The sequence below is a fragment of the Anolis sagrei genome, chromosome 3, assembly GCF_037176765.1.
Source record: "Anolis sagrei isolate rAnoSag1 chromosome 3, rAnoSag1.mat, whole genome shotgun sequence".
NCBI lineage: Eukaryota > Metazoa > Chordata > Lepidosauria > Squamata > Dactyloidae > Anolis > Anolis sagrei.
The window spans coordinates 213759663-213776018 of NC_090023.1; the positions used below are offsets into that span (position 1 = coordinate 213759663).

The following is a 16356-nucleotide window of genomic DNA, read 5'->3' on the forward strand; positions in this document are numbered from 1 at the left end:
GGGCTCTATTTAGACTACACAATTACTGTGCATAGGTACCATTTTGTTGAATCTGAGTTTTGAAGTGTGGTGAAATATTAGAACTCTCTGGCAGGGAATTCTATATTATCCTCTTTAAACTACCAATTCCAGGATTCCATGCACTGGAATAACGGCTGCATGAAAGGGCTCCTGCAAGTTGAGAATAACAGGCTGTTTTTTGTGACTTTTTTCTTAAACACCTGGTTCTGTTCTGTCTTATTGTAAGATGTCACTGGTTCCTCAGTTAAGTGATAAGCTAGCACAAATACTATCCATGAATACAATCAGGTTCTCTATCGAGATAGCGATTTGTTCATCTCTGCTTAAAATACTTTTGTTTGTTATCTCTCCTGTCATTTTAACTACATGTTACTGTTTCTTGCTGCAGGGCTTTCAATTACCGAAACCCCCTGAGCCACCATCAGTTGAAGTTGAATATTATACTATTGCCGAGTTTCAGTCTTGTATCTCAGATGGGATCAGTTTCCATGGAGGACAAAAGGCAGAGGTAAGTCTAGAAAAGAATGAAAAGAACAAGTGAAAGACAGGTCCTTGATAAACATTGGGTGCATGTTAGGCAGCCCCCTGCATCAAATTGTGTCATTGTAGTTATGTAGACTGTAAAGGTATTTTGATTTTTAAAAGTTAATCTCTGTTTTAATTCCTCTCTAGGTGATTGACAAAAATTCTGGTGGCTGGTGGTATGTGCAGATTGGCGAAAAAGAAGGCTGGGCTCCAGCATCATACATTGATAAAAGGAAGAAGCCCAATTTAAACAGGCGAACCAGTACTTTGACCAGACCCAAAGTTCCTCCCCCTGCACCTCCCAATAAACCAAAAGATTGTGAAGAAATAACAGCTGCTGGAACCATAGCTTCAGGAAATACCCAAGATTCCCCTCAGAAACAACAATATGAGGAGCCTGAATATGATGTGCCTGCCTTTGGTGTTGACTCAGAATCTGAGCTGAGCCAAGGAGAAGATGGAAGCTTGGAAGGAGGCACATTCTATCTATCCAAGCCTTCTCCTGTATCATCCCTCCAAAGGGCAAAATTCAGAGTTGGAGAGTCTTCTGAGGATGTGGATCATGAAGAAGAGACTATCTATGAAAATGAAGGCTTTCGACCATACATAGAAGATTCTTTGTCAAGCAAAGAATCTAGTGGAGACTCAGATTCCCAAAGAAGTTCCTCTCTGTCTCTGATCCAAAAAGGTTCTTCATGCTCTGTTTCTCCTAAGTCCTCCCTTCCAAAACCCAAATCTGAGAAGAGCATTCAGCCAAATCTTGGGAAGCCTCACTTTTCCCGGAATGAAGAGACAAAACCAAGGTCAGCCTCTGATGCTGGATTAAGCATTGTGCCCAAATCAGGCGTAAAGAAGGACACTGGGGAGACTCTGTCTAGTAGAGCAAAACCAATAGTGAGACCCAAACCTTTCTTGAACAAAGCAGATTCTCAAAGCAAGGAAAAGATGGATATCAGCACTCTACGTCACCAACTGAGACCAACTGGGCAGCTCAGAGGTGGGCTTAAAGGTTCACGAAGTGAAGAATCTGAAAGCCCACCTCACAGTGCTTCTGGAAATCTAGACGAGTCCTTCAGAAGATGTTCTGCAGATCTCATTACATCATCTTCCCAAGTTATAGTCTACTCAAGCGAGCCAACCAAAGCAGAGAATGAAAACAACTCTTCAAAATTTATCTATGTAACTATTGATTCCTACCAAAAGGTTCAAGATTCTGAGATCAGCTTCCCAGCAGGAGTAATAGTGGAAGTGCTAGAAAAACAAACAAGTGGCTGGTGGTTTTTGAAATATGGAGACATAGAAGGCTGGGCTCCTTCTCACTATCTGGTGCCCTCTGATAACCAGCATCGAGAAACCATTTCCAGTGAGACAAACATCTCACTGGCCAGAAACAGAAAAAATGAAAACAAATCCAACAGCTTGGAGAAGATAGAGAAGAAGGTCCAGGCATTGAACACTATCAACCAGAGCAAGAGGACACCTCCTATTCCCAGTAAACCACCTGGTGGCTTCTCCAAAACATCTGGGCCTGTCAAACTGCGAAATGGCATTAGGCAGCTAGCAGTAAGGCCACAATCTGTGTTTGTCTCCCCACCGGCTAAGGATAATAATTTGCCCTGTTCTCTCCGACGGAATGAGTCTCTTACTGCCACAGACCACCTAAGGGCAGTACGACGCAATTCTTCCTTCAGCACTACTCAGTCCCAGATAAGTGATTCAAAGATAAAACATACTGATCGACTAGGCTCTGAGGGTTGTGACAGTACCACTTACCTACCAGCTGAGCGCAATGGAATTCCGGTTTCCACAGTCCGGCCTAAACCCATTGAAAAATCCCAATTCATCCACAACAACCTTAAGGATATATATGTTTCCATTGCAGATTATGAGGGTGATGAAGAAACTGCTGGATTTCCAGAAGGTGTCTGCATGGAGGTACTGGAAAGGAACCCCAATGGCTGGTGGTACTGTCAGATCATGGATGGAGGGAAACCTTTTAAAGGTTGGGTACCCTCGAATTATTTGGAGAAAAAGAATTAATTCCAATATCTTCAAATACCCTAATTTATACTTTTCTACTAAGTACATATGAGGAAGAATGGGGAAGTTTAGGTGTTTCCTTTTGTTCTGTCATGGATACAAGTGACTGTTGAAGTGAACTTTGCTATGACCAGCAAGTCTGCCATTGTTGGAAGGAAGTGGCTCATTCAAGAAAATATCAAGAAAAGTCAGCTGAAAATGGTATCCCTGAGCTTGTATTGCTGTTGGTTTTGGTGAAGCCTTTCACAATTTGAGTGCAAAAGGGTACATTATACCATCATCCTGGTTGTAATAATAGGAAACCAAATCTGTGCCTTTCACAATATTGTTTGGACCCATGCACAGCTTGGGAATGGTCAGGAGTTTGATGCCAAACTGGACACGTGTAAACATGTATATCAGCTTGTTCATTTCTTCCACGTGGAGTTTGTATAATTTTTCCAAGCTGTGGATGACTTTCCTCCCAAGGCATCTTTCAAGTATGTAAAACAAGTGGAGAACCTTCTGTGAGGAATCCAGCACCAGCTCCCCAGCTATTGCATTTTTCCCAATTGTTTGAAGACTCAGGAGCCTTTTCACTGTGCATTGTTGGTTTCAGACTCCATACCCCCATTGCTCCATTTTCCCCCAATGGCTTCCTTCATGTTTTTTCTCCTGTAATTTTCTCTGTGTGTCAACAGTTTCAGGAAGGGGGTCATTTTAAAGAGAAAAATATAATTTGAATTTGAAGTGTAAACAAACTTGATACAGCTCCTAGTTGTAAACACACTACAAATGATGTGTTACACACATGTGCACACTGCTTGGTCTCTCGTGCTTTACATAGGCCTTCTAAAAGTTTTTGTCACACAGTCCTGCTATTCAAAGACCCATGTTTGGACTGTGAAGTTGCAGTTTTTCATCTTTGCTCAAGGAACATTGGTTGCCAGTAGCTGAGAAGAGGAAGCCACTGTTACATGAACTGTTCCATTTTTTTCCCCGGATCATTGCCCATCAGGATTTGGCTGCCTGGCCAGCTGGAAGGAAAGTGCTTTTTCATACAGTTTTATCCTTCTCTTCCTCTTTAGCTCTGACTTTGGCTTGGTGCAGAGCATTAGTGTGTTCTGCCTGGCCTGTTTCCATCAGAGCTGTAAAGGTAATGTTATGGAAGGGTCCTTTTCCCATCCCAAAGTCTCACAGGACTCCCAGTTCTTGTGTCCATGCGGATGACAGCGCCACTTGGGAGACCAACTCCATGCTCCTTGTTCCACAGCACCAGTGGCCTCTTTGTGTACATCTGTGTAGATGTAGATTGTGATCGCCCCACATGCCCATTATCTGAAAGCAAGGGCCAGTTCAGAAAACCAGAATGTCTTTGTACAATGGATCCTGGCAATCAGGATGCATTACACAGAAGGGCAAAAAGTAAAAGATTTAAGAAATGATAGTTACTTCCAGGTAATTGGCTATTGTTTTGCAGGCATTTGCCATTCCTTCTTGTAAAGTGTTCCCAGGGATTGGACTTCCATTTTGTGTACAAAGAAGCATGGAAGATCCACATTTGTAAGGAGAGTCATGGGTCCTTGAAACCTCTATACCTAATTGCCCAATTTGCCTTCTCCTTCAAGTCTATGTGAAGATTGTGTACACAGATTTCCCCCCAAACACTACATTAAGAGAGGGCAATGGCTCATGTGCATCTCCATCCAGTGCACGCGTCCTTACATTTTAATGATGGGAAGAATGACAGTGTTGAAGCTGCATATGTAGCTCACATTGACCACATGGTTTGGGAAAAGGCAAATGTATTTAGTGGAAAGAGCCCAAGTGTTGTTTATTTAAATGTCATTTCCAAACAGTATCCAGTCTCATGTAGTAGAGATGCATCAGTGTTTACAAAGTTGAACGGGAGAGAGAAAAAGCCATGAATTTTACTATCTACGAAAATCTTTTTAGTTTGTATATGGAGTAGAGAGGGTGATTTTTATTTTGTGAACAACTATGTTCTCAACAGGTAGTTTTTCCCCCTTTTAAGAGCACGTAGAAAATCACTCTTCTGTTGTTGTTTCCACTTGAACATGACTTTTGTATTGGGGGAGAAACACTTGAACTTTTCAGACTCAAGGGGCAAATGAGTGAGAGCACCATTGGGCTGAGGATGTTACTATGCAGAAAGCACAGGCTCACTTCTGTGTGCTCTTTTCCTCCCTCGGTTTTCCCCTCATTATTTATGATTCTAAGAGTTTTTTAAAATATAGCATTTGGTGGAAGAGCATGAAAACTAAGAAAACCACTGCGGGGAAAGGAATAGAGTACAGAGCAAATTTATTTTTGATGTGGCCTCATACACCAGCCTTTAAATAAACTTTATAATGGTTAAAGAACCACCGGAAGGCCTTTCCTTAAGAACATTGAAGATCAGGTGAGTTTATCATTATCTCGAGGCTTAGCATTTTATATGTGAGAAGAAGAAAACCAGTTGGTTTCGCTACGAAATGTTTACATAAAGTAATACATAAGTAACCCATACATTTTCTAGCAGGACTTTCAGTCTGCTATGAATTGGAAGATCAAAGAACAGGAAGATTTTAAAGAACTCATATTTTTAATAGGAATCTTCCAAAGCATTGGAAATGTATGGTATTATCAGATTTGTGTCTTCCTGAAAAAATTATATAATTCTCACTTGATTCTTGTCTCTTACTATTAATTTTTAACTGTGTGTTGCATACATTCAATTTCAATGATAAATGGCAATGGATTATATCCAAAGCTCACGGGACTTTTCACTTCATCCAATAAAACATTAAAATACGTGACTCTCCCCAGTTCTCCATCCTATGACTGTGGGGAAATCCGCAAGGGAGAAAGGAATGACTCTGGGGAAGGGAGGCTGAAAAGAGCCCATGGGATGCCTCGACAAATCCATGAGGAGAAGAGAGCGCTCTACCGTGCAAATGAGAACAGTGTGGATTTTGTTGGGAGCTCTTCTTTCTAGCGGTTCCAGATCACACGATTTTTTAAAAAAGTTCTGCTAAAACATGAGCAGCTATTTACAGGACAGCCGGAGTAGCTGTCAGATTTTAATAGAAGTATTATGTTCTTCTGCTGGACAGTATTAAATAGAGCAAAACCATAAAGTAATCTGCTAGATTGCAGTACTAATAGTAGTGATTTAGTAACTTGTATTAATGTTTATGATTTATTTTTTTAACAATAATGATGAAGAAGTGGTTCATTATTTTTTAATTAATGCACTTTAACAATTTTCAAAATGCAGAAAAAAACAAGTGCATTATTTAAAGATGCAGTATAAATTGTCATTTTTTAAAAATCACCTATTTATTAACGTAATTTATGATTATTTAAAAAATTGTACTATACAGTTTTCTTCTAAAGATGCCATCATCTCTTGGGAAAGCTAAAAGTGCAGCCTCCCAACCTTTCTGCATTGAGCCAATGGATTCTCAAAATAAGGTTGATTCAGTTAGCAAAAGTCATATTCCTGTCAAAGAAAAGGGACAAATATTTCCAAGCAGCAAATTGGTTAGTAATATTCCTGGGCAGACAGAGCCCTGAAAAATTGTCGGAGAACCTGATCCAAATTTTGGGTCATAGTTTAATACTTATTACCCAAATACAATTTAATATCCTTCTGCATTCGGCTGGGATGTCAGTGTTGTATTCTGGTGGCATTCAGGCTATTCACCATTTAAAGGAAGTCATTATACCCTAAATTTTGTTAAGAGTCCTTTAAAAATGTATTTTGTGCCACGTCTGAAACATATGGCTTGTCCTTTGTTCTTTCAGTACAGTTTTCTTCCATGTTTTCCACTTTGCCAGTACTAGTAGCTGTACAATTCCAAAATTAGTATTTACAAAGCAGTGAAGATGCCTATAAAAGCAGGCTTCTTTCTGGTATCTCTTTATTATGAGTCTGATCACCCATCGGTATTATTTCAAATTATCATAATGCCCACAGAGGCACCCAAGGAGCTGGTTCCATAGTGTATTTAAAAATGCAATGTTTCAGTGAATGGCAAACTTCTAAAGTGATCTCTCTTAAATCTGCGTTCACCTGCTATTCATAATCTTGCTCTTTATTTTAAGAAATGCACACAGGTATCTCAAGTAGGCCCAGTACTTGGTAAGCTGAGCATTGATTGCATGGTGTTTGAAAGTAACAGTCAAGTCCAGGGGGGAAAAAAGAAAGGATGTAAAGGGCACTAGCAAGCACCTTTTTAAAAATTTAGTCAGTCTCACTGTTTCCCACATGTATTATATCATTTGCCACAGTAGTTATTAGGTCATATAGAAAACATTTTATTAAAGAGAAGGAATTAGACTAGGGCAGGGGTGTCAACCTCATTTTCACCAAGGGCCTCATCAGCCTTGTGGTTGCCTTCAAAGGGCTCTTAGTAATTGTAGGACTGTATAAATGAAGCTGTGTTGCCCTGCATTGATAGCCTTATGGACCACATATAAAGATGTGGCGAGCCAGATTCGGCCCACTATATCTGAAGTGATACAATTTCGCACATGTGGACTAGGATAACTCCTAGAAAGAGCCATGCAGGATGACCAAACTTTGGCCTATGGAAAGACTGCCTGTAGAACCATCTCTTTTACATCTGATTCCCTTTACAAACATGTCCAAAAGTATTGTCAAAGGCTTTCATAGCTGGAATCACTGGGTTGTTGTAGGTTTTTCGGGCTGTGTGGCCATGCTCTAGAAGCATTATCTCCTGACATTTCACCTGCATCTGTGGCAAGCATCCTCAGAAGCTGTGACATCACAACCTCTGAAGAGGCCTGCCATACATGCAGGTGAAACGTCAGGAGAGAATGCTTCTAGAGCATGGCCATATAGCCTGACAAACTCACAACAACCCAATGTACCCAAATTTCTGTAATATTTCTGTCGAAAATTATTAATCCTAAAACAAAATTTGCTTAGACGTGTGACAAATTCTACTCATTAACATATAATCCTTCCAGAATTATCTAAATTATTTTTTTACTATTGAGAGAACTGAGCTGCTGAATAAAATATTTTGTGAAGTCAAAGTGTGCCCTCTTGTGGATGGAGGAGTGGCTTCTAGTTTTCTTCCTAATTCAAATTACCAGGAATGATTGAGATAGCAAAAGTCAAAACACAGCTTAATTTTTTTTTAAAAAAAAATCCCAAAATTTGAAAAACTTGTTCTGCTGTATACTGCAACTTTAATAATAATGAGCACTTCTGAGTTCGTTATTGCGGTTTTATATAATGCCTGAAAAGATACTCTTGCTATTTGTTCGTTTTTCTAAATTCTAGTTAGCACTACATCTGAAGTTTATTTCTATTTGACTTCACTCGCATATGCCTTGTTGTCTGTGAAATTGTGATTGATGCTTAAACAACCACAACAACAAAATCCCATGAGGCAATAAGCCTCACCTTGGCTGCTAATGTGCTTGAATGATCCACCACACACAGAACAATGTTTTCTATATGTAAAAAAAAGTAATGTGGGAAATAGAATATCTTGTTTCCTTCAGAACTTGGTGAAGTTATTTTTCCCTACTACTTTCAAAGTCTACATTCATCAGCATGGAGAATTAGGGGAATTGTAGCAAAAAAGTACCTTTTATAGGCTTCAATTTTCTTACACAATAGATTTGTGTTTTTATTTTATTGGCACAGTGGATCCTTCAAGCATTTTAGTCCCCAAATGTATACAGTCCAGACAAAGTTTCACCATATCTCATCTACTTTTGTAAGAAGTAGAATTCATTGAATGTTAGTATCTGGGACACTCTATTAAAATTTCTATCAAGGCTGGGATCCATAGGTCTTGTTAGGCCAGTGGTTCTCCGCCTACAGGTCCCCAGATGTTTTGGCCTTTAACTCCCAGAAATCCTAACAGTTGGTCAACTGGCTGGGATTTCTGGGAGCTGTAGGCCAACACACCTGGGGACCCACAAGTTGAGAACCACTGCTTTAGGCTCATGCAAGAGATGTGCAGAATTATTTAAATTCAAACTTCCTTTGAACGGGACTGTCTCCTATATGGCTTTATCACAAATGACTTAGAAATGTGGCCTATGCTTCTGAGTCATTTTCCATGTAGCGCCATGCTATGCAGCAGATAAGGTGAAGGAGCATAAAGGCTGAAGAAAATGGTGTATAAAGCTCCTTTGGGTTCATGGATTCAGCTTCCTGGGTTTGGGGATACTGGCCAGCTTTGTAGCCATTGAGACTTTTGCCAAAATCCATCTCTTGAGTTTAAAAATATTGACACATTAGTTCCATAAAGCATTGACACAATATTAGGTTCCATGCTCTCCAGTGGTACTTGCTTTCTGGAACTTATGCTGGTTAGGACCCCAGCCTTGATTGAGAATATTTTGGTGGAACTTTTTCATTTATATGAGGCAAACAAATGCATATGAATTTCAAGTTACTCTGCAGTACCAAAGAGCTGCTTTTGCTCCAGTGAACTGGTTGCAAAAGTTTCCTTCAGTAGCAACACTGAACATTTTGACGAAGGCATTATAGAATTATTTTTTAAAACTACTTTCAAATATTAGTGTGGCATATTTTATTGTAAAATTATACTAAAATTATACTTTTCTCTGTTAAGAAATGTGTTACTGCTTTTCATCATTTATGAAAAATTGAGAGGAATCTGGTAAAGTGTTCATTATTTTCCTATTGCTAGCATATACATAATAGAAATAGTATTTCAGTTTAGTTCATTTACAATTTTCCCTTATATGTTTTTGTCTCCTTTTTGTTGTTGTTGCATTTTCCCCAAATATTTTGCATTCTCGAGATAAAATCCAGTTAGAGGATATGTGCAATATTGAAAAGAAAACAGGCCCCTCAGCCAGGACTTGGATGTGGAACACACAGTGTGATTTTTCTTTGAAGTCTGTCATTTTCTAAAGATGCACTCTGTAGAAAGACTGGAGGGTTCAGGAACAACAAAGGGAGCAAATGGGAGGAGAGGAGGAGGTCGACGTCTGGTACAAATGGATTGTGCGAGTTTGGTAGTGATTGCACAATTGCATCACATTCGAACAAAACTTTCAGGATTGTGAGTGTTACAGTCAATATTCAGCTTCCTCATTATGACATTCTCATGATTCAGCTGCATATCTTGCTCTGGCCAATAGCTAGAACTCATCCAGTCATCCATACATTGCGAGACTTCAATGACTAACATTGCTTAGGGATGGCAATGCTTGCTAGAGTAGATAAGAGCTGCAGCCAACAACATCATCTAGGGTGCAACAACTCACCCACCCGTGCTCCAGTTAAGCAAAATCATTTATTTGCCGCATTGTAAGTTCAATGGGACTTACCAATAAGTTGATGTGCGCAGGATTGTGCATGGCAAACAAGTAGAGATGACAAATGTATAGGAAAAAGCTTTCCTAAATATACATTAGTTGTGAGGATCAACTGCACAGTTGTCAAATATTTCTGTTCCTCATGTTCAGTGTTTTGTCTGAACAAGGCCAGTTAAAGAGGTGTAGTTTTCAGCAGGATCTGTTTAGTCTGAAAACCAAAGGAACTTATTGATTTCATTATCAAAGCAGCTTGAAGGCCTTTTCAATCTTGCTTTATACCTGTGTGCTTCATTTTATTTATTTTAGATCTTACCAGAATCTTTTTTTCAGCAACCAATTTAAGGTGGATGAGTGAAAAAATGGACACTTTAGATCATAAATGAAGTAATTGTGACAGATACCGACAGTAATACTAAAAGTAAATATCAATAAAACTGCTACCATCTTTACAGGTATGGGGCTATCTTCTCCTTGGAAGCAAACTTTAAGTTAAGCTTTCACTTTTTTAAAATTTCCCAAAGCTATTGTGGAACTTCAGGAAAGCCAGAGCAAAGCTGTGAATGGCACTGCATACATATATAGTGTGTTTTAAATTTGTTCTGGTTTTAATATTTTGGAAATCACCTTGTGTCCCAATATTGGGGAAAGGTGAATACATAGATATTCAGTCTAGTGGCCTGTTCTATTTTAATATTTTTTTTTCTCCTGATTCTTAAAAACATCAATCAACATTGTTTAGGATGCAGGAAAAATTAACTTTGTGGAGAAATTACTCCAAACCAGAACTTGGAAAAGTTGGGGAAAGCTGCTGTTGTAGTTTGTAGTTAACAATTGTAGTACAAAAGTAACTTTTCCACACTTACTGCTCCAGATATAGTGGGCCACTAGAATTACTTTTGTAAATGAAGATTTGTGACACCGATCAGGCCTTTCCCCTTCTGTCCATGAACTTTTCCATTTGGCTATGAAAAATCCCAAATTGTTCACCTCCGTTCTTTTGTTTTGTTTCTTTAGTTTCATGAAAATTCCACTTGTGCACACAACATGCCCATGTTGGCCAAGGGAACTATGCTGCTGCTAAACTGTAACACTACACTTTAAATATCAACTGGATTTCTGCTGCTATATCGAATCCATCTGGCACAATCCAAGCCTCCTCCTAGATTCTAGATGATCCAAAGGCACATGCACACAATTAATTCAGGGGTACTGTACATATTCTTAAGCATTTGACCGGTACGGTTTGGGAGAGTACTGTATAAGTTTCTTTGTAAATAATATTTTTATCCACCACTTTTTTATGGATGTGGGTTCCCCCTTTCCAAGATAGATGTATAGAAATCACTGGCAATGTATGGAAATCTCATCAGGCTCTTAAATGGTCTCATGGGGTTCCTGTCTTTGCTCCAAGGTTTCTATGTGGTGTCTCATTTCATCTACCATATCTGTTCACATGTTTTATTTCATTTTATTTTTGTAATTTCTAATAAATCACGTACTGTACATGTGGCCTTTCCTAACATCCTTGGAGGGCAATGAATTGGAACTTTTCCCTCGGGCTCTTTAGTTGCTGTTGTGCAGCTTCCATAATTCTGCCTCTATTAAATTCAGAGTTTTCTGGAAGAGTAATTAAGAAATCCCTCATTTTTGGAGGGGCTTATATTTGTGTGTGTGTGTGTGTGTGTAAGTGTGTAAGAAAGAGAGGGGTGAGCATGTTAATGCAGAGCATTAAAAAGTTAATTTTTGGATAACACCTTCCAAGGATTCCCTAGCCAATATAGCCATATTCTGAGGAATTCTGGGCATTGTAGTTCAAAAAGCAACTTTTTCAAGCTCTGGTATTAATATAGTAGTGAAAGGGTTTGATAGAGTTGTATCTTTGGTAAAGGTACAGGTTTTCCAGGCCTATCATGACCACCGTTCCCAATAGGAATCATAATTGTTTTCAGGGTTTTCCCCCATCCTCATTATAATAAAATTGCTCAGATTCAACATGGCCAAAGGTGAAATCCATGAGTCCCTTTCAGCCTAGGTCGACTGGGTGGGCTGGCCCCATGCAGCATCCATTAGTTGTTGGCATGAGTGCAATTTCTTCTTTAAGACTCCAACTGACAGAAAGCTTCATTCACACTGTTTTTTTCACACATTCCCATGCAACACTACAGCTTTTAGTGTCCTGTGTTGAGACTCCTGTTACGAAATTGAATTGGATGTCTGGTTGAGTTTCTAATATTTTGGTAATGTTAAAAAAAAGTAACTGGATCATGTCTGTGGGAAGAATTGATTGGATTTTCCAGAAAGAAAGAAGGAAAAAACAAATTGAAACAGATATATTCATTGATGTCATGGTTGTTTTGATTCCCTTGGTACTTTTTGTACATGTTAAAATACGTACACCGCTCTGTATGTCAAAACGCATCTTCTCTTATTGCAAAATGGCCAGATTTATACATTGCAATGCAACTGGAGTCTGTATCCTGAGGTTCATGGTCTGACAACATATTACATTTTATATTTATCAAGAGATCCTCTGCCTGTGGGAGACAAAAAATGTAAAGGTTTATGAAATGAAATGTTTTAAGCTGGCTTCTAACCAAATGGCTCTCCTCTGTTTAAATGAAGTGAACTGTTCCTGAAAAGTGAGAGATGGAGCCAGCTGGTGATCTCACATTTTGCAGCATTTCAAATCTTGCACTCTGAGCATTGTTGGCATTGCCAAATTTCCACCTACAGAACTTTAAGCCAGAACTTTATGGAAACTGATGTGTCCCAAGTCTAACAGCCTTTTACTATGCAAAATGGTAACATCCCTGTGGATAAATGTTTAATAATATTAGAGATGAAGAAAGTAGAAACTCTAGATCAGTGGTTTGTGTTACAATTCAGGTCCTCTTGTAGTTAAGAGGGCTTTGTGCTTCCAGTGAGTCTCTTGTAACTAACTATTGTTGTCTTATGTAAGGAGAATGTTACCCTTAAAAGTCTGGGAGAGTATGTTGGGAAGGTGATGGTGAAGGATGTGTGGTTGGTTTTGGGGTTTTGTGATACTGGTGGGCAGTGTAGTGTTTTGACTGGATTGTTCCCTTAGGGCCATGGTTCTCAACCTGTGGGTCCCCAGGTATTTTGGCCCACAACTCCCAGAAATCCCAGCCGGTTTACCAGCTGCTAGAATTTCTGGGAGTTGAAGGCCAAAACATCTGGGGACCCATAGGTTGGGAACACTGCCTTAGGGGCTGTTTGTCTAGAAGCTAGATTTGTTACTAGCACTATGTTGGTTGAAGGTGGAGTAGGTTGGTGGGTGGGTGTTGCTGGTGTATTAGTTTCCTGAAAGGATCTAGGAGGGAATCACATGTGGCATGCATTCTAGCAAGAGAGAAAATACTTTGGTGATATTTACTGTCTTCAAGAGAGGAAGAAAATGAACTGGTAAGACAAAGAGTACAACCATCTAAGAAACAACTAAGGTAACCAGCAATTTGAAAAGCTAGTCATGTTAGGCACACAAACATTTTATGTAGGAGAAAAAAGCTTACATGATTATGGCTTTTCTGGTTCTGTAGTTGGGTGTATCCCTGAATATAAACTTAATATTGTATACTTATATTCTTTAGGAAAGGTAGCTGGGAAATTATGTGAAAATTACAAATGTGTTTGCATAGTAACTTGGCTTCTTAGAAGACTGTTGGTCACACCATCAAAAGTCATTTTTGACCAGCATGATTAAGTTTAATTAAGTCAATGCTCATTGCTTTAAGAGAACACAGCTGTGGTGAAATTAGTTTGCAACTCTCTTGGCATTGTCATGGCATTGTCTCATATGTCTTAAATACATATATTAATCTGTATGAAACTGGCAGCAAAAAATAATGCCTGATTTGATTTTCCTTGGCCAATTCTTAAGCTGGTTTTATGTATCTATGAGTACAAATTTAATAGAGGAGATACAATATTGTGATGATCTTCTATTGCAACTTGTGTTATAGGGAATGAGAATTTGTTGGTTGGGTTTCCTCATTTCCAGATTTCATTTGGGAATGCTGGGACATATTTCATGAATAATGAATTCTCAACTCCTCATGGTTTCACTTGTTTGAACTAAAAGCCAATAACAAAATAACTTGTTGATATGCATTCAGTCTACATTCAGATGCTAGGCTGGCTGTCATATCCAGAATAGGTCACGAGGCAAAGGCTGAGATCTTGCAATGTTGAAAGTCGCAAAATGCTTCTCTTGGCTACACCACAGAGATTGGATTAAATGTGATCTAAAAGACATTTATGTCATGATTTACGGTGTGACTCAGCTTCCCCATAATAATTTTTATTTGTTCAAAAACACAAAGACTGCAACGCTGGATACCCTTAACTTGACTAAGTCCCATTGAACTAAGTACGATCTAATTTTTAAAGCAAGCTTGTATATACTTTTGCTGTGTGTGCTTAGAAGGGACTTGGGCGTACTAAAGAGAACGTCCTAATTCTTATCTAGGCAAGTGATGGCAAACTATTTTCCACATTAATCAGAAATTCAGTACCAGTAAAAATATAAATTAACTGTAGCAGTGTATGAAATGGGTGTCAAATTTTTCAATATAATTATGAGAGTAGAACTGGGAATGGAAATTTCCAATTAATTCCCAGAGTTTTTTGAAGTACTTTTTTGAACTTTCCTTGAGATCTGCACTGCATATAAGTACATTGCCTACACATAATGATACCTATATATCCCTTGCTGTTTATCGGGGATGTTGGAACCAATTCTCAGGTCATATGCAGCAGCTCAGAAATTAAGAATTACACCCAGCATCTTTTGAAATCTGGGAGCACGATTCTTTGGCATATGTAGCTCTTATCTTTCCTTTTTTTTTTTTTTTTTGAGGAACTGCAAGTTGCTTCTGGTGTGAGAGAATTGGCCATTTGCAAGAACATTGCCCAGGAGCTTCCCAGATGTTTTACCATCCTGTGGGAGGCTTCTCTCATGTCCCCATATGGGAAGCTGGAGCTGACAGATGGGAGCTCAACCTGTCTTACAGATTCAAACCGCTGACCTTCAGGTCAGCAGTTGAGCTGGCACAAGGGTTTAACTCATTGTGCTACTGCAGCTCCTAATTTTCCGGGTGACCCATAGAAATTTGCCTTCTACAAGTAAAATTCCTATGGGAAGACATGCCAGCAGTAGGACAAAGGTGTTTCCTTTTTCAAGAGACTTCAAGAGACTCTGATCTGTGGCCTCTCATTTATTTCCAGGTTCTTGCAATGTGAAACCACAAATCAACATTCAGTGTCTCAGGCAGAATGGATTTTCTTACTAATTGTACCTCACTGTCATCAACCAGTTTACTCATTGCTTGGACCAAAGGTGGTGCTAATATGAACTTTAATTTCTATATTTATGTTTTTTTGTTGGGATTTAAGTATGTGTTTTTTTAATTGTATGTCTTTAAAGCAAAGATACAGTGACCTGTTCAGCTTTAAAAAACCCAAAACTATTTACCCTTGGCATCAGGCTCTTTGAAACTCAGAAAATATCATTGACATTTGGACATTGTTGTTATGTTTTAACTGGCCATACTTTGTTATTTGAAGAAAATAAGGTAACAATCCTTATCTTCAAATGTTTGCAAATTGTAAGTTTTTTAAAAAAAATCCATTCGTTTACATGATTTCTTCTGTGTTCTATGAGGAATAAAGTTTTTGATCTTTTTCATTGTGTTCCAGTTGTTGGGTGGTTCATTGACTTTTAAAGTTTGTATACACAATAAAACATACTAATCAGATGTAGTGTCTGCACAGCCAATATTGATTGTGACTCCAATGTTGGCACAATTTGCAATATATCATATAAATGCAGGTTTTTATCCTGTTGCTGGTCCAGACCAGAGTAGATCCTTCCAATTAATGTTGATTCATCATTCAAAAACTGATTGAATGGTCACTTCTAGTTGAGACTAACCAACAAGATGCCAGATGCAATTCCTTACAAGTGAATTTGTAACAAAAAATATAGTGTTGGTGCTTTCATCCAATCCACCATATTGAAAATATGGAATAATTTTCATGATGGGAACAATAAATGTGGAAATGACTATAAATTCTATTAAGTGCCAGAAGGTAGAACTCCTGGAATGGAGTTGCTTTATAATTTTGTGTATGGTGCAAATCCCATTCTTTTCCTATCTCTCTCACAGTCACCTTAGCAACCACAACAGAATAAGAGGGAGCTGCACAAAAAACAGATATTTAACAGCTTTGCCATCCTGTTGATGACATTTGCACGTCTAAATCCAGTATAGCCTATGTACGCCTTTTATTTTCTTGCTTGTTTTTTGGTCATTATATAAGAAAAAAATTATCTTCCTCACACAACAACCAAAACCCTCTGACAATATCCCCTCCAGCCATGTGAAGTGTCTTGCTTTGTGATCACAGAATGCCAATGCACAACGAAGAGGGGAT

General features: G+C 38.7%; 1 protein-coding gene across 6 annotated transcripts in view; it reads left to right on the forward strand.

Annotated features, from left to right (window-relative positions):
- SH3PXD2A (SH3 and PX domains 2A) overlaps nt 1-15612 on the forward strand; it is a 320633-nt gene extending 305021 nt beyond the window's left edge. For all 6 annotated transcript variants that reach the window (XM_060768325.2, XM_060768323.2, XM_060768324.2 and 3 more), the window contains 2 exons: nt 410-529; nt 694-15612. In XM_060768325.2, coding sequence (XP_060624308.1) covers nt 410-529; nt 694-2586 — 2013 coding nt within the window. In that variant the 3' untranslated portion in view covers nt 2587-15612. The remainder of the gene's footprint in view (nt 1-409; nt 530-693) is intronic.
- Nucleotides 15613-16356: the final 744 nt, after the last annotated feature.